Below are 26,941 nucleotides of genomic sequence, written 5' to 3'. Positions count from 1 at the left end.
AAAGAAAAGAAAAAGTAAAAGATGGACGAGGCGATCACAGGAATTGGCGGAAGCGCTCTATCTCGATTGTAGCGTTTGACGCTCTCTAGGAGAAGGAGATTGTCTGTAGAAACGTAGGCAGGAATTTCTTGCATCGGATTACTTGGAAGATTTCTATCGGATGCCATATTTTTCTCGCTCTCCTTTTTCTTCACAATAAAACTGTAATAGGTTATTTTAGAAAGGGCTTTTACAAATCACACCCTATATTTTATTTATTTCGTGATTCATATTTGTCATTGACGATTTGTTATACGACCCCTCATTTTTCTCTGTAATTCTTATTTAACACCCCGATATTACCTAAATTACCGATATCTTCTTCATCCTCTTTTTCTATTTTCAGAAGAAGAAGGAGGAGAAGGAGGAGGAGGAGTTAGGGGGGAAACGAGGAAAGATAGTGGTAATGACGGCAACGGTAGTAACAACGATGATGGTGAAGGAGATAGGTGAAAAAGATGGTGGACATATAAAAAAAAATGAGAGAGAATTTTGGAAGATATTTTAGTAGCTTGGTCGATGTTAATTAGTCAAAATAACGTCAAGGTATTAAACGAGAATTATTAGAGAAAATGAGAGGTCGAGTTACATAAAATTCTTAGAAAACCAGATATGAATCACAAAATAAATAAAATATAGGGTGTTATTTATAAAAAAAATCTATTTTAAAAAATCAAATCCCAAAATAAAAGGTTAAAATGCTTGGATCGAATTAAAAATAATAAAAAAATTAGGCGTAAATCGAGGAAAAAAACACTTAGAAAATATAGCTTTTTCTTCTTAAAAGTGTGAAAATGTGAATTTGCCTGTAACCGTTTTTGACGGTAATCAGGCTGCCAGGCATACGTAGAGGTAAGAATTTCCTGCACTCTCGGATGGTGATGCAGTCGATCTACGGCCACTTGGCAACGCACAAGTTGAAGCCACCGTATGCTTGCTGTTCTAAACCGTGCAGCTTCCATCATCGACACGTCTCAAATCCATTCCTCTACGTGTGGACGAAGGTTCTCAGAGGCGCATCACGTGGCTTTCAGCCTTCCGAAACGAGAGGACGGCCATGAGATGGAAGGGATGGGATCATGGGACCCGACCCGTTAATATCTCAGATATTTTTCCTACTAGATAAATATTATATATGGAATTATTTTATCATTATACTATTGCCTTGAGTTGTGACAACACTCTTATCTTCTACTATATATATATATCAACAGTAATAATGCTGGCAAGTCAACATTTTAATTTATCTCTTCTTCTTTTTTCGACATTTTCAAGTTCATTGAAGCTAATTTTCATTTAAGTCCCCGTCAGCATACAAAATTATACAAGTAAGACATGAACGGCCAGCAATGTGAGAAGTAGCTGCTGCTCAGTAGGAGCCAAAGTAAAGAGTTTGTCAACAGTGGTGGTGATTAGAATAAGCTTGAGAGATTCTTGAATAAATGTTGGTATTATATACACAATGTTTAAGATATATATATATATAGGACTATAGGAGGAGGAGGAGGAGGAGGAGGTATTCTCCGACCAGCAAAAGACTTCCTCAGAAAGAAACAAAGTTGATAAGGGGATGCTTTGCTTTCTTAAAAGGAAGGATAATTAATAGCGGACGCTTACCCACCACGGAAGCAATCCCACGTCTCTTTAGCGTGGAGTGATGGATATGTTTCTTTCTCTTTTTTAAGGTTAAATCAATTTTATTCACATAGTTATGCATACAATTATCTTTATTCTTTTAAATTGAATCAGTTCTTATATTTACTAAAATATCTTAAGTATTCTTTTGTTCTATTGATAAACAAATATATTAGTAATTTGATCGATGAGGTGCCATGCCATAGATCCCAATTGAATCCAAGCCATAAAAAGTAAATCCTACGGATTAATTAATTTATTTTTTGATTGATTAAAACAGGTAAGTCTTGTACTATTCTCTTTGTGTTCTTTGTGATGCAAAAAATATATCAGTAAAATGAATGAAATTATATTAAAAGAGAACCGCCATAGATTAGGGGATTCATAATTTGGCACTAGAAATGACCACTGTGACGAAGATGAATGGGTCTTCTGATGAACAAGAGTCAAAGAGGTTACGTTACACATATAAATCATAAATGTGGGTGATAGTAGCAGCTACGGACCCCATTGAAGCACCGTGAAAGTACGCAAAGGAGAATTTAGTTTGACCCCGTGGGGAGTTGCTTACTTGCTTGCTACGAGACATGATGTGAGTGGCTGGCTACTAGAACATAATAATATCTCCAGATTATTTACAATTTCTTTTTATTAAAAAAATAGAGAGATTATTACAATTATCAGATTATTATTTTTTTATTTTTGACTATAAAAATCTCGAGGCAGGCACATTGTACACGTGCGTGCAAATTGACCTATCAACTACTTTCGTTTTTATTGTTTCTTTATGAAAAGTCTTTAGTCATACAAATCCACTAGTTTAGGAGAGGTAGATTAACATTACTCTTAATTATTACACGATAGGAGAAAATAAGCATCAGATCAGAGGGTGATTACCGTCTCGAATATTAAAGCAATGTGGCATAAATCAATGCTGCACCACCCAAACTTACTAATTATCTTAGTCTTTTCGAACTTGATTAGTTGATCTTATTTTTTAATTTTAATTATTTAAAAAATAAATTTAATTAAGTATAAAAAAATATATTTGTTTACTAAATAAGTTTTAGAGACCTATCTAAACTCAAACCCAACGAAGAATATGAGGAGTAATAATAAGCTTGAAGCTTGATCTGGGTCATCTCGTTTGCACCCCTGTACACATTGGAATTTAGAACAATAAAAATTAGGCGTGTAATTGAGACGTGCTTTGGGTTGATTAATTTCAATTTATAGCCTAACGAAATGAAATGCTCGCTAAGTAGTCGGCTCCACTCCAATGGTTCACTGAATTATATGACAGCTTTAATAAATTATATGATAAAAGTAAAATTAATATTTAGAATATAAGATTTGGGTAGGGGCCGCGCATGGCGCGTACCCCCTCTGCCACAAATGATGACGTCCACTCTCCCACTTGGGGAGATGGTAAGCCAGCGCTCCTCCCACGTGCAATGGAGGCCGCTGGCCTAGGCCATGGGCCTTCTTGATCGCCCATTGACCCCGTCCAGGTAAGTATGAAACTTAGTTGCCCCAACCGCTGATTTTATGCTGCTCCCGACCTCCCATACTTGCTCCGCTATCCGATGTGGGACTAAATTGAATGCCTGCACTTATCGGTGAAAAAGGATACCATGAATTCCGATTTGGACAAAATTTGGACAAAATTTTTTTATCCAATTTGGATACAGATGCGTATTCGAATATGGGTTGAATATAATTTTCGAATTCGCATTCGGATATCTATTTGTCCGCATATATTTTTAAATAATTTACAGTTTTTAGTTTACTAATTTAAATAATGAATATTGATATTGTTACTTATAACATGTTATATATTATTTGTAGAGATTAATTTTTCTAATTTTATATGTATTTAATATATATATATTTTTTGAAACTTTTAATATTTTTATATTAATTATGTCTAAATAAAATATCATAATTTATTTAAAATTCGATCAACATCTATTTAAGATCCGATCTTCTATCCGAAAATTATCCGTATCCTTGTAGTTAGGATATTGCTATCAGTCCAATATTACATCCGAACTAAAAATATGGATCTGAATATGAATTGAACAATATTCGATCTGTTTGCAATCTGTTTTCACCTGTAAGTGCCCTGCCAGGAGAGCCCAGCTACATAAGAAACTCTTCTTCCTGAAAAGGAAATAATTTTTTTTAATAGCGATAAATGTAAGAAGATGGGGGTTTAAATTGCAAACAAATCACTAAAATATAGGATTTTATAATTAATTAGGGACTAGTTTAGAAAATCTTGGCCGAGAGGAAACAAAGGTAACACAGCACACAGAGATCATCGCTAGGAGGAATCGGCGGTAATCCATCAAATTGTATTCAAATTGTGTTTTGCTACAACTATCATTCGTTCCATTGGATGATGAACTTAGGAATCATATTCTCTCTCTCTCAACTTTTTCTTTTGCACATTAAATCTTGGGGAATCAATCTAGTCAAGTGCTTCCACGTAAAGTTAGGTTCGATTCAATCTTATCACAGAAAGCGAGCATATCTTAAGAGTTAAATATATTCTTACCTCTCTATATTTTGGACTTAAATACTTCATGTTTTAAACTTTGTTTAATTTAAATCATCTTCATCTTAGCTTTTAGTGGTATAGGACTACATTACTATTTATTCAAACCAATAATAAGTTTTAAATGAGTTAATTACACTTAGCTAAATCATAACCCCTCCTGGTGGTTAAAAAAAATATTCAAAGGATTATATACTTTAAAATTCTCTTAACTGTTAGTTAACTATAAAGGGTATCCATACAAGATATTTGAAGGGTACGTAATAATTATGTATGCAAAATAAATAAATAAATATCTTTCATCTATTTTCCTTTTTAAGCTTCTAGTCCTGGAAAGTGGAAACTTCACTATTTAATACTCTGGGTTGTGGCGTTGTCCTTCGTCGAGTTGCTTCTTCCTTAGCAATGGCAAAGAGACACGTCGGAGTGGCATCGGACTTCTCGCCGTGCAGCAGAGCAGCGCTGAGATGGGCATCGAGGAACGTCGTCAGAAGCGGCGATCGTCTGGTACTCGTCCACGTCGTCTCCTGCTACCAGAAGGAGCAAGGGGTGGTTCATCTCTGGGAACGCACCGGCTCACGTAAAAAGTCTTCTCTCAAAGCTTAAGATGTTAGCTAGAGAAGAACGATAGTTAAATCCTTCATATGAGCTTAAGATGTTCTTCTTCTTTGCAGCTTTGATTCCTTTCAATGAGCTTTCAGATCCCTCCGTCGCCAAGAGGTATGGCATTTCGCCCGACAAGGAAACACTAGATATACTGGCTCACGTGGCAAATCTACAAGGGGTAATTATAATCCAAAGTAGTTGTTAATGATCTCGTAGTCACTGGAAAGAAGGAAGAGAAGATCATTACGTGGTGTTTTAATTGCAGGTGGAAGTTGTTGCTAAGATATATTGGGGTGACCCTATGAAGAAGCTATTTGAAGCAATTGAGAGTATGCCACTGCACTGCCTTGTGATGGGAAGCAGAGGATTGAGCAAAGTGAAGAGGTCGGTCGAGTGTTATTAGCCGTCATAAAATAACTTCTGGCTAAGCAAATTCTTTTATTAATTTAGTGAATCATTGCTGATGGAGGTCTTCCTGGATCTTGCAGGGCTTTTCTTGGAAGTGTTAGTAGGTACTGTGTGAATAATGCGACTTGCCCTGTGACAGTGGTGAAAGAACAGAGCAAATGATCTCTGGAAGTGTTGTTGTTACAAGAGATAGCTTAATTTCTACTTGGACTATGTTGTATAGTTAATGAGCTATTCTGTATCCTAGTGTTGGTGCTAATATCATAGTTCCAAGTTTCGGTTTCGGTTTGGTCTTAGATCGGTTTTAGTTATAGTTTCTTTGTGTCGATTTCAGACCTTTTTTTTAAATAAATAGTCTTCTTTATCTTATTTTCAATGCGTTACATAAAATCTAATAACATACAAATTTAGCTTTAAACTTTAAGACATGCATTAAAAAAGTTATTAGTATGATTGTTTCGGTTAGATGCTAGTTTTAGGGGAGAGTTTCGAATCAAATAGCACCGAAACGCGAAATGTTTCAATGAAATTCTCAGATTTTCGGACGAAACTTCAAACCATGAGTACTAATTCATGCTGCTGTGAATTATAACAGGCTCAGTGCTCAATTGAAGTTCATGCAGTTATAAACTAGTTTGGTAGGGATTAGTTACTTGAATTTTTGTTTTTCCTTTTAGACTATCAGTTGCAGGTATACTTCCAATGGTGCAAGTTTTTTCTTTTTCTCTGTAGCAAGCTTACACTTGACATGAATTATTTCTTATCCAGCTTGTCACCATGCTGCAGTTCTTCTCCAGTAGAATCACAACAATACTTTGGTTGGCCAGTCAAGTCTCAAAAGGTTGAACTATTGATATTGATAATTAGTAGCCCAGAACTCTTTAAGTGTTTACGAAAAACATTGCTAAAAAAAAGCCTTTAGTGTATAATTTAGTCAGCTGCAAGGTGTACATAGTTAAGTAAAATTAGTTCTGGGTTCCCTTCATTCATAAGAAACCTCATCAAGAACTTATTTAGCGTTTGGGTTGAGTTTAATTTCTTGTGTTAAACCAGTTCAGTAAACACTTAACTGATTTGAATTCAAACACCTGTTTGAGATTAAATAGGTTTAAGGGCAGTCTACTTAAACTTAATTTTTCTTCTCTCTTTATCTATCCAACTATTTTATATATACCAACAAAATACTACTATTAATTTGCCCATGAGAAAACATCATTTCAATCTAACATATCATTTTAATCATCCTCTCTTCTTCCTCTTTCTCTCTCCCCTCTCTCCTCATCCATCCACTGAAAAATATATTTTAATCATTAATATAGAATATCTCTAAATCCACTAATTTTTTGTACCACATCAAAAATAATAATGGCACCACTAAACTCATTTGAGATATAATTATAAGAGTAAACTAGTTTTGGAGCTACACTCAATATGGAGTTTAATGCAGAAGAAATCAGTTTCTCTCATTTTATCTTCTGATTTACTTTCTGCATATCACTTTTCAGAATTCTAATGATCGTCAATATCAAAAATGTTTCGATTCCAAATGCAACCTCCTCCAGAGGCAGAGTGCCAACCCTGCTACTTAGCAGCTCAATTGTAAATTTGTATCTACAAAACAATAAATTACAAAAAACATAATGGCACATTAATGAGTAAGCATTTTCCTCAAACGGATTTCTTTTTCTTCTTTTGTTTTCTCTTTGTTGTTTTCTCCTCATTATTAGTCATTAGATGTTCATAATCTTCTAAACTTGCAAATGGTGATGGTCGACCTTTTGCACCAATCTTCCGCTTCTTTCCATTGGCAACTACCAGGTTGGGTTTATCATCATCACCACCACTACTGTAGTCATCTGCATCATTGTCATCATCATCATCATCGACATCGTTGTGTTCCTTAGCATCATCATCCCACATATCAAGACTACCTTCATCATCGCTGGAATGTACGCCTTCACTAGTATTATGATTGGTAGGAGATCCAGCCTCTACATCACTATCATTTCCAAGCAAGTCATCGTCGTCCTCATTAGCAACTCTGTCGAGATCATCATAGTCATAGTCCCCCTCAGGTTCTTCCAGTGTCTGACGCCCCGATCCCAACATGTCATCAATCTCTCCTTCGCTCTCGTCACTTGCATCCAGTACCAGTTCCTCAGCATCCTCGTCATCAAGCAAGGTTTTCTTCTTTGCCTTTGGCTTTTTCGAGGAGCTTGTCTTGTTCATGTAGAACCTGTGGAAGATGACGTCTTCTGGAGGCACTTCATCTTCAGCTAGCTGCAGTATCTCATCCCCAATAAGGTGATGGCTCAGGTCAATCTGCAGAGACACACAAGAAGCTCAGTGCCCCAGGGATATTGAAGGTAAATCAGTGCATGAGCCCATGCAAACAGGGTTAAAAGCAGTGGAAGTAAGCAGCAAGCTAAAACCAAGTTTTAAAGAAAGCAAGATGGTAGCACAGCAGTCTTGTTCCAGCAGCTCTGAGCTGCGGGGAGCCGGGAAGCCATGCTTCAAGTTGACAACTAGCAAGAGCAGGGAAGCAGCCGTGAAGTTCGTGTAATTTACCCCTTTCATCCAACTATGCGAACTAAGTTAGTTCAGTTAGAACTGGTTGCCTGGTCAAATATTGTAGGGCTCCATGCTTTCTTGGAATAGTATAGGCCAATTAAGCAAATGCCGTACAGAACTGAGAGGAAAATTCAAGCACTTGCTTGGAGTACAAAATATCCATAAGAATTAATAGACAACAATCAGATTTGAAGATTTCAAGTATAAAGCAAGGTCAGTCCCATCTAACTGAATTTTGACGGAGGACTTGGAAAAAAATATAGCATGAAAACTGAGGAGAGATTAAACAAGTTTGCTCTGCAATGAACACTGAAGAGAAATGTGAAGTCTAAGCCACCTTGGAATAATTTTTCTTTAATATAGACTATTCTCCCAATAGACAATTCTCATTAGACGAATAAATCAGAAACAACAACATGAGAAGAAAGGACCTCACAGTCAAGGTATAGTTGGAGATCAAACCTGTTTATGTAGATTAACTCCTCACAAGACATACATCATATTTTTCCAATTGTAGTTGTATTAGGTACTCGGGTCATGTGCACTTTGAAGTAGAAAAACTAGTTGGGAGGTGATATACTGACCAATTCATGTGTAATCTGAATCACCTTTTCCTATATTATAAGACAAAAGTTAAAAAAAATAGGGAAACATACATTTTACCCCCTTGTATAGTTTGGTTGTAGTTTCGACTTATGTGCAATCTAATATTTCCATCCAAAGATAACAATCAAACTTTTAACATTTTATACCATCTGTTCTCTTTTGGGATGTTCATGTCTCTAAATTTAAAAATATGAGAGGTTTTTGAGGTGAAAGGAGTACAATCTCATAGATTTTCCTGCCAAAAAAAATCCATTTTTCCAATTGATCAGTATAAATTAAAAGTTGCATTTTGGCCTTTTTATATTAAACTAACAATTGTTAGGTTATTACAGAAAGATCAAAACCATAAGGGGTTAAGTATCATAAATGACAATTCTGAGGAGCAGTTCGAATTTTGGCTTAATCATAAGGGATAAAATATATTTTTCCTAAAAGAATATTATGAAGACACTGACATCAGATGGCCAACTACTGTGTGAAATCTAGGACCAAGAAATTCTGTGGTACCTCATTCATGGATTAGAGACATCCTTGATATGATATTATTTAAATCCCTCTTTCCTCCCTACAATATTATGTTAAAGAAAAAAAAGATCCACTGACAGGTTTATTCCAAGTCAATATTGGATAAGGGTCAGGTCTTCCCAATATTGTATGCACTATTATCATGATCAGAGCAAGATAGTAGGTGAAAGTATGAGCTTTTCATCAAGTTAAAAACAAGAACGAAATCAGCAAGATTTAATGCAATTTCAGGTGATGATAAACAGATTTCTATATGATCAATGCAGGAAAGAAAATCTTTAAGAAACAAACAAACCTTTCTTGCAGGTGCAATCTGGGATCCACCATGCCATTTGCCCTCTTTCTTGCTCAATTTTGGCTTCTTCTCCATGAACTTGTCAAGAAATGCAGCAAGTGATAGGTCACTCAGAGGATCGCCATTGTAAACAATATTGGCCCCAGATAGCAGGGTCCCAGCCATAGTAGCCACAGATGGATGCACATGCAAAGACAGCATATTCAACTCCCACCAACTTGTACGGTCTGCATTGCTATTAAAACCAAATACAAAGAAATTTATATATAAAGCACATCTTTTCTTGGTTGGCATACTAAGAAACACAATTATAAGTATCTACATATGCTCAAAGACGAAAATCATCATGCTGGTCAGCACTTGCCGTGCCGGCGCGATACCAACATGTGGCATGAGGAGTGCCGCACGACACCTGGCGAAAGGACTAATGCGAGACAAGGAAGACAGTCTGCGAATAAGTTGGGCTACTTATCATGACAGAAACTCTCCTTATCGTCATTGCCCCTCCTCCATCTCCTCTCCTCCCCTAGATGATGAGATCAGAGAAGATGATGGGGAAGCGGGTCGAGAAATAAAGGATCTGCAAAGCGGATCTGACTTTTCATCCGCTATTTTAAGTTAGATCTGCTGTGGATCCTTTTATTTCTCAACCCACTTCCCTATTGTCTTCTCCATCTCACCATCTAGGGCACGGACAAGAGAAAGAGGAGGGCGACAACAAAGAGGAGAGAGTCGTTGGCAAGGGCAGCATGGTAAGTAGTCTCCCTTTCCTTCTCTCCTACTCTTTGTCTCTCCCTCTTTTACATGGGGTAAACAGTGGAGCCTCTACTACTGTGGCACAGCTGACAAGTGCCACAACGCGTGCCACCATGGCAATCCTTGCTCAAAGGCATTTGCATGGGAGCTGAAGATACTGATCAATAAACTTCCATGTAGACCAATAAAGTAATGGCAAAATATGGTACCAATAAGGCAACAACAAATAATTTGGTCATGCGTCACATGCCACATATAGACCCAAAAATTGAGAGAACAGAGAATATGTGACTAATGATGCTTGCATGTACATAAACTACAAATAAGGATTTCATCCATGAATTCATGCTATTTGCATAACTGATAGGTTCATCTGTAATGGTAGATGCTACTTTTTAGATACTACATGCCCTTAAAAAATGCCAAGCAAGCAGATTTAGAGAACCAAACAAGATGGAGGATGTTATATATTTACCAGTAAGAAGGTTCTCTATGTCGTGGATTATATCCAGCAGGTAGTACCGATCCTTTATTAAGTGTATGATTTTCCTCTTTGTCCTCATCTCCTACATTTCTTGTTTTTAATCTATCATTATGACCATCTGCAAACTCAGAACCATGATCCTCTTCGTTATATGAAGCCAGTGATTTCTCACCAACTTGTGCAGTAGTCTGCCCAACTGAATTTGTAGAATTGTCAGGTAGAACAGAAGCTAAGTCCTCAGGGCTTTCGACAATGTCCTCAAAGTGCTCCAGATCATCATCAACAGATTCACTCTGGAGCACCATTGTCCTGCAATTTTAGATATATGAAATCAAGATTACAACTCCAAATATACGATGTCTCACACTATCCTAATGAAGCAAGAAATCAACATACCACAGAGGTGGCTTTGCTTTAAGAACCTCGGATAGTATAAACAGGCATCCACAAGCATACTGAGGAGGCCGCTGAAGTGCTACCTATTCATAAAAAGATTCAATTAATGCATACTAAATGGAAGGGGCAAATCTTAACAACAGCATACGTCTTTTTAGGCTAAATTATATGCTAATGAAAATTTCCTTCATGCCAAAGCAAGCATAGAGTGACTGTCTAGATGAAATCAAGGATTATTAGCAAGTTGGAAGAGACCATCTCCACGACAACAAAATGTTATGCTCCAACTTTTCAGGAATGTCTATCTGAGTCCTTTTTCAAATTCTGTTATTTTGGCCGATCCTCCAACAATTCAATGAGCCAAGTGACGAAGAATTTGCAAACAGTATTATTTAAATTACTTCTCTCTTTCTACACAACTATGAGGGAGATCATCTATTGGATCCCCTAACCCCTCAAAGCTTCTCTTTGCTTAATCGACTCTTTGAAAGCCACCTTCTGCTATTCTTATTTTGAAATATTAGCATAAGTATACTGTGGATATTAATAACTTAATAAGCTGAACCTCAAAATAAATAATACAATAACAATGATAAATTGGGAAAAAAAGTATTTAACATGGAAGTGCACAGAAGTAACTAAAATTTAATGTAGCAATCAGTAGTTCGATTTATATAGTGACTACATGTAAGATTATTCAGGTGTCGCATTAGTTAGAATGACATGAAACCGAAATGTTTCATCACTAACCTGTAGAAGGCGCTTAGAAAAGGCAGTGACTCGCTTCAGGTTCACATCATTCTTCATAGCTTTTACTAGTAGTCCAAGAAACAATTCTGGCTGCATTTTTTAAAAATAAGAAAGAATGATGAAGAAGAAAATAGGACATGACATTAATAAGAACAACAGGAGAATATATGATCAGAGATTAAGAGCCCCGTCCCTCTTGTCATGAAACAGAATGAGGAGAAAACATCTAAAAAGAAGTTAGCACTTAATCAACTAACTACTCTGCCACAACTTCCCTGGTTGTCTTAGATTATCAAGCAAGTCAGCATTCTGAAGAATCAAAAAGGAAAAAGCAAAATTGCTGATTAACAACAAGATTATTTATAAAAATTCTCCTGTTCTTACAATGGACATGTCCTTTAGTTCTTAAATGCTCTATCCATATGGAATTTTTCTCCTAATTCACTCAATGCATGCATTTCCAGGAACAAATTGAGGAGATATAGGAAACATTCCATACTATCGAAGTCTTCATGAAAAAACAAAAAACTAGAAAAAGAATATCAGGAACCAACCATTCCTTAAGCAGTAGTTTCAATGATGAGAGTATCAAATAGGGGATTATTTTCCAAATGGAAAAAGGAAAATCCTAGTGAAACTATTTAGCAAACTACGCATCTGAAGTCTAGAGTGAAACCAAATTCTATCAAGATTCAAACTGAATTTGTCATAACCAGATGACAATGCATGTGTAAAAATTGATCATGTTTTGCATTCAAAAGATGTTAATCAATACTTATCAAACATAGGGCCAAATTCAAAATCTAAGGAACAACACATATGTAAACTGTTACTAGTCCAAAAAAATATATTTACTTTCTACAATGTAAAGGTATTAATTTTTCCAAACAATTGAAGAGTAATCACAGAACATGATCCAACAAGTATGAAGACTTTAAGTCAAAAAACTTGGGTTGGCTCTATCAATCTTTTTCTCAGATTTCATTTACAAAAAGGTTCCCTTCAAATGGTATCATGTTTTTATGGTTTTGCCAAATACTACATGATGTTTGACAAATATTACAACTAATTTGCATAAATTTCACTAATTAATTTGTGAATTACTAGGGCTTTACTTATTTGTTTACGTGCATGTCAGCAAAGCAAAATGGAAATTAATTGCAAATTATAATTCTAGTGTATCTAATCTTTGGATGGTCCCAAGGGAAATTTTTAAACTGTAGTCAAATAGTCATAGGCATCAAGTCCACTGCCACTATATGTAGTCGATGCTACGAATCCTCTCAACGAAACAAAACTGTTGTGGCCATTAGTTGTTGGCTTATCCCATCGCATTCTGTCTCACTTAGTGCAGCAAGGCAAGTGGAAAATAATCTGGCCCTTATTCCTCATTTCCTTGCCATGCATACTATTAATGTAGGACACATCAATAGAACAGTTAATTCAGCCAAGCACATAAGGCCTGAACTGGTAGTAGGGAAATGACAAGCACATAAAACGCTGTATAGTTGGTAAGAAAATTGAAAGAAACTCACCTTAGATGAAGTAACAGCAGCAGGGCTCAGAAGGTTTGCATACAAAGCACGATAAAAACGGTCACTCACTATCTGATTCTTGGATGAGATCTGGTAAAGAAGCATCAATGACTGAACCCCTACATTGAAGTTTTCGGAATGGACCTACAAGCGAAAGTTAACCAAACTGAAGAACATCCCATTTACATATTCAAGCAACAAAGTTAAAAGTTTTATATTAAGTTATGTGAAGTACTTAAACTCACCAATCTGAAAAGAGTTGGTGTTTGTACTTCTATAATATCATCCGCTTCATTACTTGAGACAAATGGAAATGCTCTATTCACTCCCTGCATAAGATTGAAAATCAAAATTAGAAGAGACTAATAGCATTAAATATTGAACAAGCATTCAAATTACACCAAAGACAACAAAAATAGAAGGAAAGTAGCTTCTCTTTCAAAATGGAAGAGAAGCTTAGCAGCTAATATGAAGCCAATATGAAACTACTGCATATACATCAATTCGCCAAATACCCCTACATTGATTAACCATACATTGAAGTATTCGGTATGGGCCTACAAGCATATAGATTAACCATACTGAAGAACATCCCATTTACGTATTCAAGCAACAAAGTTGAAGTTTTAAATTAAAGTATGTGAAGTACTTAAACTGACCAATCTGAAAAGAGTTGGTGTTTGTACTTCTATAATATCATCCGCTTCTATAATACCAGCCGACCCCAACCCCACCCCAAACACCCCTATTCTACCTCCCAAATGAAATAAAAAAGTTCTATTACTTTACTCTTCAATCATCATTGTCAATTAATGTGGAAGACCAACATCTGTGATTGATGCAATATAATGAGCAAACCTGAAATTAATGTTCTTTAAGAGGACCTAAGTATACAGAAGAAACATACACAATCACAGATAGCTGCTTGTATATGGATATACCAATTTAAACAGGCAAGAAGGATATATTAACATACTTACAGTTAGCAGCGCAGAAAGAAGCCGAGAATCCATCTCAATGTTCGACTCTAGTGAAGATTCATCTTTGTTTGGATGAGAACTAGGGGCTTTAACCTTTTCTTTCATTCCTTTCTGTTTCGCAGCTTCACCATTTCTCTGTCCAAATTTGCTGTTCTTGTGTACCTTACTACCATGAGACTCAGAGATAAGTACCTGAAATCACACAAGAGAATAACATATCAAATTAGTGACTTAGCATTAAAGAATGCCACACCAAACAGTGATTAGAAGAAAAAGAAAAGGAAGGAAACCAGTGAAACTTATTGGATATCTAAAAGTCCCTATCTAACATCAGATCATTATAGCACTCATAGGTACCTTTCAGATCCTAGAGTACAACACTGGTCTAATTAATAGTGCAAAATAAAGTACTGCAATCTCCACTACAAGTAAAATAAGTAATAAAAAAGAGTGCATTTAAACCAGTTAATTTTTTATGCCATACAAAAGAATACATATATAACAGGTGTAGCTATGTATTGAAAAGTGTTCGATCTCTTAGAAAAGTGCTAGCTCCTATTACTGAATATGTCACCAATTTAACATCACTTAATTTTTCATGCCATACAAAAGAAGACATACACAACAGGTATAGCAATGTGTTGAAAAGCGTTCGGTCTCTCAGAACTTAAATGTGGGTGCATGTCTAAGTGCTAGCTCCTACAACCCAAAATGTCTTTTCTATATTTTTTTTTCAGGTTTCTACTGGCCTTATGAATATCAACAGTTTGTGTCAGTTCTTTTGAAGCCTTATCAGCTTTTTGTAATGCTTCAGTAGCCTACATTTCATTGTAATGACAATTGACGACAACAATGGTAATGATACCCAACATGTATCAAATATACCCATTACATTCATATTTTTCTTCATAATATCACTCATCCACTTCAACATGCTCATTTAAACAACATGCCTTTGGCATTTAATACGAGTCCAACATTCTGATTTATAAACGGCTGCTAATATTTTGTCTTTTAAAATTTTAGTCCTAACTTAAGGGGTATTTTCATCACAAATCCCACTTGCAATATCCCAAACAATCTTCCTTCATTATCAAGATTTACAATAATATTCCCTCTTAGGTACTTAGTCATTTTCTCTTCATCTTAATGAATGGATTTACTAAAACTACACCCATATGCTCAACCTTAAATCTCAGTGTCAAACTTGATCTTCAAACACGTCTTAGTTTAATCACTTAAGACAATTGAAAAAATAAATATGCAACACAAAGCTTCAGTTCAACAATTTTAATCCTGTTCAATAATAATTAAGGTGATCAATAACAATTCAATGTCACTTTTGATCAACCAAATTCTTGTAGAAATTCACTATTTTTCATAAAATATATCCTAGACCACATCTCTACATACTAGGCATCTAGGCTATCCTCTAAATTCAAACCTAGGATTTCAAGGGACTGTGTTGTTAGCATGTCCTAAGTACTATTTACATGTCTCCTTAATTTGAACTTTTCCCATTGAATATCTTAGCAAAAAGAGCTTAACTTCTAAATTGATCTACCAAGCATGGAAGCAGACTGATCTTTATATACACTTTCTTCATGTCTCTAAGAACTTTCTCCAGAGTTCCATTGTACGACCCATATAATGTTCTATGCTTCATCACCATCACATACTAATGAGGAGTTGATAAATACTTGAGTAAACAGAAGAAATTTCATGAAACATATTAGAAGCTGCCACATAAACTGACAATATAATCTTATTCTAAAGAAATCTCAAAACCAAATATTCCTTGTACTCATGAAATCCAATTGGAATAGAGGTGTACCACCTACCGCCAAAGAATTCATTGCTCAACTCTGAAAATGTTTAAGAACAAAATGGAACATTTGGCAATTTAGATTAGATGTGCTACAGAAATGACCTAAAGTCTACTCAGCCAGATTTTGCAAGCAAAAGGAAATTACCTTTTAGGAGCAGTTAACAAGATAGAGAACTCTCGTGCTTGAGATCACCAAATATTGTAGTCTGTTAGGGAACTCATTCATCTATCACGAGAAAATCAAAATCTAACATCTACAATTATAATTAGTGTTAGAACCAGGAATAAAAAATAAAAAATTTGGGGTTGAGAGAGGAGGGTGCACGTGCTCTGCACGTGCAGCCCCTCCCCTCTCCCTCTCCGCTACGCAACGAAGTGCAGATAAGGATGGATTTCATCGAATCCAAATCGGATTAGGTTTGATCCTCTCCTAATCTATAAATTTAACCCTAATCCTCTCTCTCTTCTGAACACCCCCTCCTAGCCTTCTTCTCCTCCACCGTTTTCTTTCTTTTCTCGCCGACGGAGTCACGCCGTGGAATTGGCCTACCGGAACGTCGTCGGAGCCATCGGAGACCACCTCGTGACTCCTTCCTGGTGAATTCTAGTACGTGAGCTAGAGATTTGAGGTTTCGGTTGTCTTGCCTAGACTCAAGTGAGTGGGTTCACTCACATGTTTATTTTATTGTATTTCGTATCTTTTGTCAGATCATGTAAATTTTCTGTGTGCAATTTATTTATTTCACCCTTATGTGTAAAAATTAAATTGTTGCAATTTCTGTGCGCAAATCTATTTATTTCATCAGTACGTGCAAAAATTTAATTGTTTTATTTTCTGTGTGCATTTAATTATTATATTCAGTGCATCACCATACTTCGTGCAAATATTGAAATTTGTGAAAAGAAAAATGAGACTAGTATTGATACGACTTAGAGAACAGTCCCGGTATAAATCGTTTGCGATTTTCCGTGGTGACTCAAGTCTATCTGGAAGTCCAGGGGAAAGTCCTAAATTAAATCACTGTGGTGACTTTCTTAGGTGACTCTGGCAGGGTTAGGAAACAGTCCTAGGAAGAATGAGAAAATTTCCTAGGTGACTCTAACTTCTCTCAACGGTTAGAAGAAAAAACATAGTGTGTTGATCATAGGGTGATACCCTCTGATGACCCTAACCGGATCAGCTATGAAGAAAGGTCCCGAGCGTCATCTCGATGTGACTTCTAGTTGATGTGGATCCACAGGGTTTAGACCCATTGAGACATATGACAGTATAAATATCAAAAAGATGTTAATATGTTAAAAACGTGCAAAGCTACAAATTGTGACATCTCTCTATTGTTATCATTGTTATTATTTAGAGAGCATGCCTATTACATATTGTGATAGATATTGTTGCTTTTAGTTTAATTTATTCAGCATTAATATGATTTAAAATTTATTTGGTTTTCGAGTGGATTCCACTCACTGAGCTATAGTTGTTGGCTCATGGGTTTTATTGTTTTTGTATTTGTTTATTTATTTCAGGTAATAGTCAGCGGGGCGATTGAGCAAGATGTACTCGGATTCTATCTCAATTTAGGATTCACCTATTTACCTTTCCGCTCTGTTAGATTTTGTGCTTTAGATTAGAAGTTTTTATTTATTTAGTTTAGAGACTCAAAAACATTAATATTGTTTTTATTTTTATTGCAATTAGTAATAAAATTTAATAAAGCACATTCTCACTTTATTTATTTATTTTGTCATCGTACACGTAGAGAGTATTATTAAGGCTTCGTGCATCTCAAGCATATTGAGATACATGGCCGGTCATGATTCCTATTTTGAGTCGTGACAATTAGCCTTCATCTAGATTCAATATTCCAATCGAAAGCAAGTATATTTGGAGCGATATTGCTCCATGCCTCCATGGTCCCTTATATAACTTCAATTGGCATACATTAGATCATTTCATGCAGAAATTTAACAGTACCAGTACAAAAGACAGGCATTTAAAAACCGCAACTATCGAGAATTTGAAATTATTACAATTCAGCCAAAAAAAAGGGAAATTTCATCAAAAAAAAGAATGGCAATGAAATTAAGGAAAGAAAGAATAATGAATAAAGATGAATATAATATAAGACCAACCTTAAAGAGTGCAAAGTAAACATCCACCAAACGTTTTGCTATTTTAGGTCCATCCCCTTTTTTACTAAGAAGCATCTGGCTTAAGAAGTTGACCTGCAGGAGAAAAGGTAGTTAACATGCTGAGACTACCAATTTAGAAGAGGTCATGACTCGTAGGTATGTATATACAAAGGAAAATAAAAATATTTCTTTTCATGGTATCTTTTGTCAAAAGATGACAGCAGTGGGGGCCAAAGGACCTGATGTTAGGACAATATATAAATATTATACAATTTCCACAAGGAAATGATTTTAAAACCTAAAGAAAAATGTTTGAACTGTAAACAATAATTAATATCATAAAAACATTAATCCCAGTAAGTAATAACTAACTTCGATATAGATCTCAATTCAAGCAATTCAGAAATCAGAGCCGATCAAAACTTTCAGAAAGCTCAACTTTAACCTGAACAAGATGAAAATATATACGAGTAAATATTAATGCATTCCAACAATTGGAAAAACCAGATGGTTACTCAGCCACAATAAGCTTCTGCTGGCTGACTCGAGTCTAACTATGTTACAGTGCCAAACAAAGGCTCTCTACTTTGACCAAGCTCCAACATTACAATGAAGAAATAGGTGAAAGATTCCACTGAATTGGATGAAATATTGCTATTTCATTTATGAACTTTAACATTAAATATCATCTTCCATACCTCCTCAAAGATTTATCTGCAGCTTCTCTAAATAGCTTTCCTTGTTCTTTGTTACTTTATTAGCTTAATTCAACTTGTAAGAGAAATAATTCCTAAATACTTGTTTACAATTCTTTGGATTAGTAGCAAGAAAGCTATAAGATGCATAAAATTCCTCCCATGCAACCAACATTCTTGAAACTCAAAAATCAATTTAACAAAATAGAAGATTTGAGAATGTGAAGATAAAATAATTTGTAATTAGGATTTAGGAGATGACATAAACAAATAGCAGTGCAAGATTTGAAAGTTGTCAAAATATTATCAGAAGAATAGTATAACTGAGAGACATACAGCTTGGTATTTGGCACGCAATCCAATATGTGGCCTAAATAAAAATGAATCCACTTCATCGATCACCACTGCCTGCATAAATGTGCATATACATGAACATGATATTTAGTCAAGCTCAACAAGGCGACAACACAGGAAGAACCAAATATGTGCAGTGAGTACACCATAACGGAAGCAATGAGACAGAGTCTTGATTTGAGGAAAACCTAGAATGCTAGGAGGTGAATGCTATTATTTTGGACTACTTCTAAAGTCTACTGATTTTTCCACTTTATTTTAGTTAATTGAATAATAGAAAACATAAAGTTTCAAGCTTTCGTCTCTGATGCTGAATTAGAGAACTCCATGCGAAGACTCTGGAGACCATAAATCCTTGAACTAGACAGTCATCTTCATTCTCCCCATAGTTTACATATTTGGATATACAGCCATTTCTACGGAACAAAAGATGAGGGAATGAAGCATCAGAAAACTTATACATCATGATATGGACCTGAGTCACCTGACAAAGCTATAAAGCAAAAAAAGACCTAAGTGAATATATGCCAGACAAGTAAAATAAGTTGATAGGCATTCATCCATGGAACGCTTAAAAGGCATGGGAACTCAACAAACGTGATCTCATTGACAGGAGAAAAGGGGTACAAGTTAGTTGATTTACCTTCATATTAGGATGTGCAGAGAGCAGACAAGATAAGTGATACCCAGCACTAGATGCTGCCTTCCTCTCTGGGTCTCCCAGCTGCATGCAACCAAAACTTTGTCAACTTTTGTATTGTAGTTAGAGTCATTAGCATTTACTGAAGCAACATTAGGTCAAACAAAAAGAAAAATAAAAGATCACAAACAGCATAAGTGAAGCTTGCAGGACTAGAAAATTTACTTACTTTATTAACAAGAGCAGTAAGCAGCCTGCGTTCTTGTTCTGATTTACTTTTTAATAGGATGAAGACTATCTGAAAACACAAACATGCACAATCATTTAGCATCAAAGAATCTTTTATAAAACAATTACAATTAATCTTGCAGCATCCCTAAAGTAGTCAGCAAATGCAAGAATCTGTAATGAAGAATATTCTTAAAAAGTAGCAGCAGCAGAAAGGGAAAGAAAAGAACATTGCTCCCAAAAAATGAACATAAAATGAGAATCTTTTCAGGAAGAAATCAAGAACACATGCAAGATCAAGTAAACTAGCCTATTTATGGGATTCTTCCTAGTCATTAAAAAATGCATGCTCGAAACATTTATACAAGAAGAACTAAGAAAATGAAAGGGCACATCCAATCATTCTCCTTCCTATCTTCTTCCATCACACCCTTTCCCATTACATTTTTCTATGCCTGTTATATCTCTTACATGTTATCTGGCTTCTCCAAGTGTCCCCTTAATACTTATTTTCTGAAAAATACAGTTTTGACAACCAAACATGTCCATTGTTTCCAGCCAACAAACAATTCTTCAAAAACTAAATAGCATACGCTGCACAATATTACAAGAAAGTACCTACGAATTCTTCAGCAGAAGTTATAGAAGAATGTATTAGTCTATTAGACAACTTTGTAGGTCAATAAGGGAAAACAAAGAATATCGCGAATAACCTTCATCGCTTTGTCCTTGAGATTAGGCAGCATATCTTTTAGTGCTTCCTCCAATGCAATTACAAATTTTTCATATCTATAATCAAAAACACAATAAAGGCTTTAGAACTTAATAAGTAATCCATTAATAAATATGCACGACAACTTCAGAATAACACGTCAAAGGAAAATTTATTTTGAATTACATTGATGTCACATAAACAACTCAAATGTTATCTTCATCTAGAAAGTCAAGATTCCAAATTGTTTTAAAACAACAGAAGTTCAGACAATCATTCTCAATAATTGGTTCCTACTCAAAAGTGCGAAAATTCTGTCTGCTGAAGGCTTAACCTTCAAAAGTATCACCCATAACTATCACTCGATCTAATATGAGGTGCATGACTAAATCAAGGGGAAGCTAACCTGATGTATGTGTTTGAAAACTCAGTGAGTAATGAACTAACCCAAACAAAGTGCATGAGGATTTCAAAATCAAGCCAATGAACTTAAACAAATCTCGCAGACACAGTAAGTTCTACCCTCTTAAAAAAAAGGAGAAGCGTGCAATAACAGTCGATGCACACTCTTTTGTCTAGCAAAGGAAGCAGTCAGCCAGATAAATTGTCTCGCTGACTGATAGCCATGTCAAGCTTCCAGTTTTTTAAGATTTAACATAACAATAGATTCGACAACATCAAGAAGAAGATACATTGAAATTAAATGCTCCCCCCCCCCTTTCTTCCCTCTGTAAAACGATCAAACTGACAATGTGAAATCTAGAAAAAGACACAGAAGTCAAATGATGGTCATTAGATGAGGAAAAGAATAAAGATACACAAAGATGCCTCCGTGGATGAAAAAATGACCTAATTGCAAGGAATGACGCAAATTGATAAATATGTTTATATTGCCAGTGATGTGGTACTACTTTCAATCATGTCCAATGGCTAACCAGTAACCAATAAAAAATTAAGCCAGTATTAAAACTCAATAACATGTATGGAACTAGAACCAATCTTTCATTCAAAATTTAGATAAGTATGAAAGCACCTTTGCTTCAGACATTCCTCCCAGTACCAGAAGAGTAACAGAGAGAAACCATCCCTTGTTTCAGGCAGAATATCTAATGGGCGCTGAAAGAGAGATTTCAATTTATGATCTGGTAGTAACCTGGAAAATATAAATGAATCAGGTGGTCACATGTCAGTCCATTATTGTGGTTCCAAAGAGAAAAAATATGAATAAGCAAAAATACATTTACAGCAATTAGATCCAGTTTGTATGACCAAAGAGCATAAGCATAAGACATGAAAAATCATTTCAAGTCACCACAATGGGACACCCTTAGGACAAATAGACCTGTATGAATCAGATGTAACAATAGTGGTCCAGAGAAGGCATGCCAAATAGGAATGGATCAACATAATACCAGTGCTACAAAACAATGGGAAGAATCAAGATAGCTTGTCAATTCCCATTACCGCATTAGCATAGTACTGGTTGCTGGCACAGATCAGAACAATCATTTGTGTACAATAATAAAATAAAAGGGGAAACTAGGGAAGGGTCAGATATAAATAATAAAAGTAATCAATAGATGATAAAATCTAGGAGATGATTTATGATGTTAGCACTGCTAGATACCCACAACCACAGTAAATAAGCTGTTCAAATTTGAAGGCAAGGGGGGAATATCACTCTATATTCTCCAACATTTAAAGACAAAAAAATGTAAATTGTACTTGTCTTAATGGATCTTAATATCTTCCCCCATTTTTCTAACTTTAACGCCATCTAGAATATGCAACAGTGTTCTATTCCAAGTACTTGGCCACTACATAACATATGAAAACTTAATGTGTTTCTGTAAACCAAAAAAGCATTCATGAAATCTTGATAAGTCCACCTATCTCACCTAATAGCCGAAGAACCCCTTGCAGGTCAGACTTTATGGATAAATAACATCAGAACATGCATAATTTAATAGCTGCAAAAGATATCAGCTACACTGCAAAAGGATAAGTCCACATATCTCCTCAGAGTCTAACAACTCAGCAACCTCTTGCAGGTCATAAATGAACAGGACAGTTACGCTGACCACTTCAATTATTGTCCATTTTCACATACACCCTCATGACACAATGAACTCCTAACTATGAAAAAGTTCCCAAATTTCTGTCCATATATTATTATGTGTTGGTCATATGACCAGCTTCCTAAGCTTTTACCCTTATTTTGGAGGGAAGAAAGAAATGGAATTTTACATACAAAATTACACTCAAATCCTTCTTAAATATGCATCTCTCGCCTTCTTTCCTTCTCCATGTCCAAGTTTTCTGTAGTGTTCCAGATGTTACGATTTGACTATATTGGATAAGTTGAGTCGAGTCTATTTATCTTTCAATTAATTCACGCTTATGTAAGTCTTTAAGACAAGTCTTACTTTAGGGCGTATAAGCCTTTAGGATTAGTCTAAGGCAACTTCTAGTTCAAATCATATAAACCTTTAAAGCTAGTCCGAATAAAACTCATTGTGTCCGACCTTTATATAAAGAGGGGTTGGCCTACTTTGTTTAATCATCGAAATATTTACCATTTTTATCATAGCCGTTAGATCGTCTTTATCTTCATAAAAGTATATCGTAACTGTAGAACTCTTCCAAGCACCCAAACCCTAATTACCACCTTCCTCAAGCAACCACCCTACTATAAGGCCGTCTATCACCACCCTTGGTCGTCCGCCACTCTTCGACGACCACCGCAATGTCAGATATTTACCGTTTTATCCTATTTCAACCTTCCTCCGCTATTTTATTTATATATTTTTATCCAGACCTTTCATTTAGGTGAACCCAGAGCTATTAGAACCTTAACTCACAAGGCTACCACCACCTAAATTTTTATAATTTTCTTACGTCCGAATCGGTCAAATCTGGTTCATAACACAAGACCTCCAAAGCTTCTCCTTGCTCTTCCCAACCTCAATCTTTCAGCATGCTCCCTTATACTTTCTCAGACTCCTCTTTCCTAAAGGCAAGAGTAGCAACAACCATCCTATTGATGTTGTTGGTCAATGGGGTCTTATCCACCGGTTAGCTACCTAGCACACAAAAAAATAAGGTGAACTCGGATCTTGGCAAGCATCACAAGCATGGTAATGTTGATCAAGCGGGTAAGAGAAGGGAAAGGCACACCTTTCCTAAAGCAATCTCAGCAATATCGGGTTATGTGATGGTTAAATAGACGTCACTCAAAACTGAGCAATCCCCATCACATTGAAAATGAAAAACCAAGTCATAGGAGATCTCAAAACTTATGGAGTCAAGTTTTGTCGCAAAGTACAAAGGCCCTTAGATCCCAAGGATCTAGAGCTCGTTGAGCCCGACGGCACACGAGGCAATGGTGGCAGTGTTGTAGAGGCCGTTGATGGTGACATACCCAGTTGTGTCAGCATTGCTGTCAAAGGCCTCGCGAGCAACGTTGACGACGATAGGAGTGCCCATGAGTTGGACACAAGCGAGCTAGCCCTTGCTCGTGTTCAGCTCAAAATAATTTTATCAAACTCTAACAAGAGCCAAGCTGGCAAAAAAAGTTGAACTCTTAGCTCGTGTTCAGCTCGAAAAGAATTTGAGGCAACTCATGTTCAGCTTGTTTGGATTAGCAAGCTAAGTCAAGCTCGTCCAAAGCTCGGCATAAACTTATGGAACTAAAAACCTAACCATTAAATCTCAATCTAACAGCTAGAATACCTATTAAAATAATCAATTTACAACTATTACATTTGACTATGACAGTCAAGCTCGTATTTCAAACTCAAATCTTAGCTCATGTTCGACTCATTTATTAAACAAGCAAATCGATCTTGAACAAAATTTTGAGTCAAACACAGGTAATTTGCAAACAACAAGCTAGACTGACAACCCTAGAGGGCAAGAGCAGTGAGGGTGAGTGGAACTAGAGAGGGGAGGTGTGTGGTCTCTGTTAACCAAGGGAATGCAGAAGAGAGGAGGGCAAAAAATGAGAAGAGGAGAACAAAGAAGGAAAAGCGAGTACTTTAGAGATTTAGGGTTGAGTTTGGAAATACGAGGCAAAGATGGAATTTTAAAAAAAAAACATCTCTATTAAGAGAGATCATCTACTACTTCCACTAGTTTTAAGTTGAGGGTAGATTTGTCTTATTGCATTTTCCCTCTACGACATTAGGGAAGTCAGAGATTTTTCATAGCTGAGGGGGTCGATGTGTCCAAAAAGAACAATGAGGAGTTGGACGTGGAAAAATGTAATAGTTCAGAGGGGCCTTAGTTTATTCAATGACACCGCAAAGAGCAGCCATATATATGGTATTCTTACATAGTGAGAAGATGCACCAGGATAGTAGATAGATTAAGAACTTGTATCTTACAGAGATCAAAGTTTCAGAATGCTGAAGAGGGAATAAACCGTATAATAAACAGGAGGCAATTGGCAAATCAAGTAAAACATTATCTTCACAGATCCAAGCGAGTTGCTAACCTTGAAAGGAACAATTCTTTTAGAGCTTCAAAGCCAGTGAAAGCATACCGCTTCCCAACTTTTGATGCCACCATAGCTGCATCAAATAGAAAGGTTTCTTGAAAATTCATGTGAAGATGCAAAAAGATGGAATGGCATTATAAAGAATGCCCAATATTAATTGAGAAAAACAAGACTCTGGTTCAATTTCCTTGAAAATAGTTAGCTTAAGATAAATAACTGTTTAGATCAAAGAGACTCACACAATAACGCATCGAGAGACCTCAAATTTGCAATTGGGTTATCCTCCACCAGGCACGTGAACGCCGACACCTTATCAGCCGACGTCCCCGACCTCGCCGTCATCTCCAAAAGCCTCATATCTCCTTTCTTCCTCCTCGACGCCTCATATTCCAGAGCATACTGCTCCATCAACCTCTCTGCCACCTCCTTCTTCCTCGCAGCCAACCTTTTCAACTCGTCAATGCCCAAAGTTGCCACCTTCTTCCTCCCCTCCGGTCCCAAAATCTTCTCCTCCATCTCCTCCGCATCGACGTACCACTGCCCAGAGAGCGCGGTCGCCTTCATTAAAGAATACTTCTGTGAAGCCTTTTTGTCATCCGACGGCCGCTCGAAAGGGTCGATTTGTAGAGGATGTGGCTTGGGTTTGGGCTTTGAGTCGTGGTCCTCGTCCTTCTTCTTGAAATTCGGGTTTTTATTCTTCTGGGGATTGATGGGGCCGGACTTGCGGAAGTCGGAGTCGTCGAATCCGGCGGCGGAGGATGAGGTGGGCGGGGCAAGGCCAAGGGACGAAGCGAAAGAGGCAACTTCGGATTTGATGGCATCGATGTCTTCAGAGGAGGTTGGGAGGGATTTCTTCTTTGGCTTCGAGATCGCCATTGCCGTTGTATTCTCGTCTTCCTCCCACTCAGTGTGGAGCTTCTAAGAAAGGAAGGAGGGAGACGTTAGGGTTTTAGCTTTTAAAGAGGGGTTTGGGTGCGAGAGGGGTAACCGGCAACCGATTGGACCAAGATCAAACGGGCTGGGTAATATCCGATCCGCTTCAGTCTTTTCATCCTATATCATTCTTCGGTTCCGGACCCGGATCCATTTACACAGTAAGTGACTTTTTTATTTAATATTACTATAATACATAATTATATTTTTAATAGTGGGTTTAAGGTATTTATAAAGTTAGATTTCTATTTTCCTATGTAGGAGAAAGAGCAATAAACATTAGATTTTACACAATATTATCTTGTTTGATAGTCTTACATATAAATATTGAAAGTTCTAGTGTTTTATAAATCAGGCTAGGTAATATAAGTAGTTTTTTTTTATAATCAATGTTATCATAAGAAAGAATTATATTTTTAATAAGGGAGATATGATCGAGTTAACCCATACTAAAGAGAAACTGTATTTTCTATTGTTCGCTAACCAAATCGTCGATTTGATTAGTATCGTTAAAGCAACGGCAGAAAGGTTGAGGATGTTGGAGAGAGTTTCGGAGTCCACTTTAATAATAGCATATTTAAGTTTGATTCTCTTACTTTGATTAAGACAAATTTAAGGGCTTAAAGGGTCGTTAGCAAAGATGTTTATAACTTTTAGGAATAGAAGAATAGTAAGCAGAAGATTGCATTGGATGTGGGACGATAATATTGAAAATAAAAGAAGACTTTTTACGAATCACACTTTATATTTTACATATTTTGTGATTCGCACCTCATC

The 26,941-nt window shown here is 36.3% G+C and overlaps 2 protein-coding genes and 1 non-coding gene across 3 annotated transcripts; 1 reads left to right on the top strand and 2 right to left on the bottom strand.

Moving 5' to 3' along the window:
• Positions 1-3,032: 3,032 nt before the first annotated feature.
• On the bottom strand, positions 3,033-3,193 carry LOC140766353 (U1 spliceosomal RNA). Its single transcript, XR_012105393.1, has one exon. It is a non-coding gene; the product is annotated as a U1 spliceosomal RNA (small nuclear RNA).
• Positions 3,194-4,595: 1,402 nt separating this feature from the next.
• Positions 4,596-5,531, top strand: LOC140764727 (universal stress protein PHOS32-like). Its single transcript, XM_073103456.1, has 4 exons — positions 4,596-4,814; positions 4,909-5,018; positions 5,106-5,224; positions 5,329-5,531. The coding sequence occupies exons 1-4, from the start codon at positions 4,640-4,642 to the stop codon at positions 5,408-5,410; spliced, it is 486 nt and encodes a 161-aa protein (XP_072959557.1). The 5' UTR covers positions 4,596-4,639; the 3' UTR covers positions 5,411-5,531.
• A 1,074-nt stretch (positions 5,532-6,605) lies between these two features.
• Positions 6,606-26,163, bottom strand: LOC140764726 (protein SLOW WALKER 2). The gene is made up of 16 exons (XM_073103455.1): positions 25,471-26,163; positions 25,229-25,304; positions 21,767-21,886; positions 20,735-20,810; positions 20,023-20,091; positions 19,797-19,877; positions 19,136-19,207; positions 18,105-18,197; positions 14,147-14,338; positions 13,412-13,495; positions 13,167-13,310; positions 11,632-11,721; positions 10,882-10,964; positions 10,477-10,794; positions 9,246-9,480; positions 6,606-7,570 (listed from the first exon to the last, which is right to left on the bottom strand). Exons 1-16 carry the CDS (start codon positions 26,105-26,107, stop codon positions 6,917-6,919), a joined length of 3,024 nt encoding a protein of 1,007 aa, XP_072959556.1. The 5' UTR covers positions 26,108-26,163; the 3' UTR covers positions 6,606-6,916.
• Between the last annotated feature and the right edge of the window lie 778 nt (positions 26,164-26,941).

The sequence above is a fragment of the Typha angustifolia genome, chromosome 8, assembly GCF_048772165.1.
Source record: "Typha angustifolia cultivar Huaian chromosome 8, ASM4877216v1, whole genome shotgun sequence".
Classification (NCBI taxonomy): Eukaryota; Viridiplantae; Streptophyta; class Magnoliopsida; order Poales; family Typhaceae; genus Typha; species Typha angustifolia.
This window is presented reverse-complemented; position numbering and strand designations above follow the sequence as displayed.

Bases quoted from the DNA above. Each gene is read 5' to 3' on its own strand.
- LOC140764727 (XM_073103456.1), top strand. From the start codon at position 4,640: ATGGCAAAGAGACACGTCGGAGTGGCATCGGACTTCTCGCCGTGCAGC. The intron at 4,815-4,908 runs GTAAAAAGTCTT...TCTTCTTTGCAG, and splicing joins CTGGGAACGCACCGGCTCAC to CTTTGATTCCTTTCAATGAG. The intron at 5,019-5,105 runs GTAATTATAATC...TTTTAATTGCAG, and splicing joins ACGTGGCAAATCTACAAGGG to GTGGAAGTTGTTGCTAAGAT.
- LOC140764726 (XM_073103455.1), bottom strand. From the start codon at position 26,107: ATGGCGATCTCGAAGCCAAAGAAGAAATCCCTCCCAACCTCCTCTGAA. The intron at 14,339-18,104 runs GTTGGTCTTATA...GTGTGATTTCAG, and splicing joins TTTACTTTGCACTCTTTAAG to GTACTTATCTCTGAGTCTCA. The intron at 13,311-13,411 runs GTGAGTTTAAGT...TTTCGCTTGTAG, and splicing joins CACCAACTCTTTTCAGATTG to GTCCATTCCGAAAACTTCAA.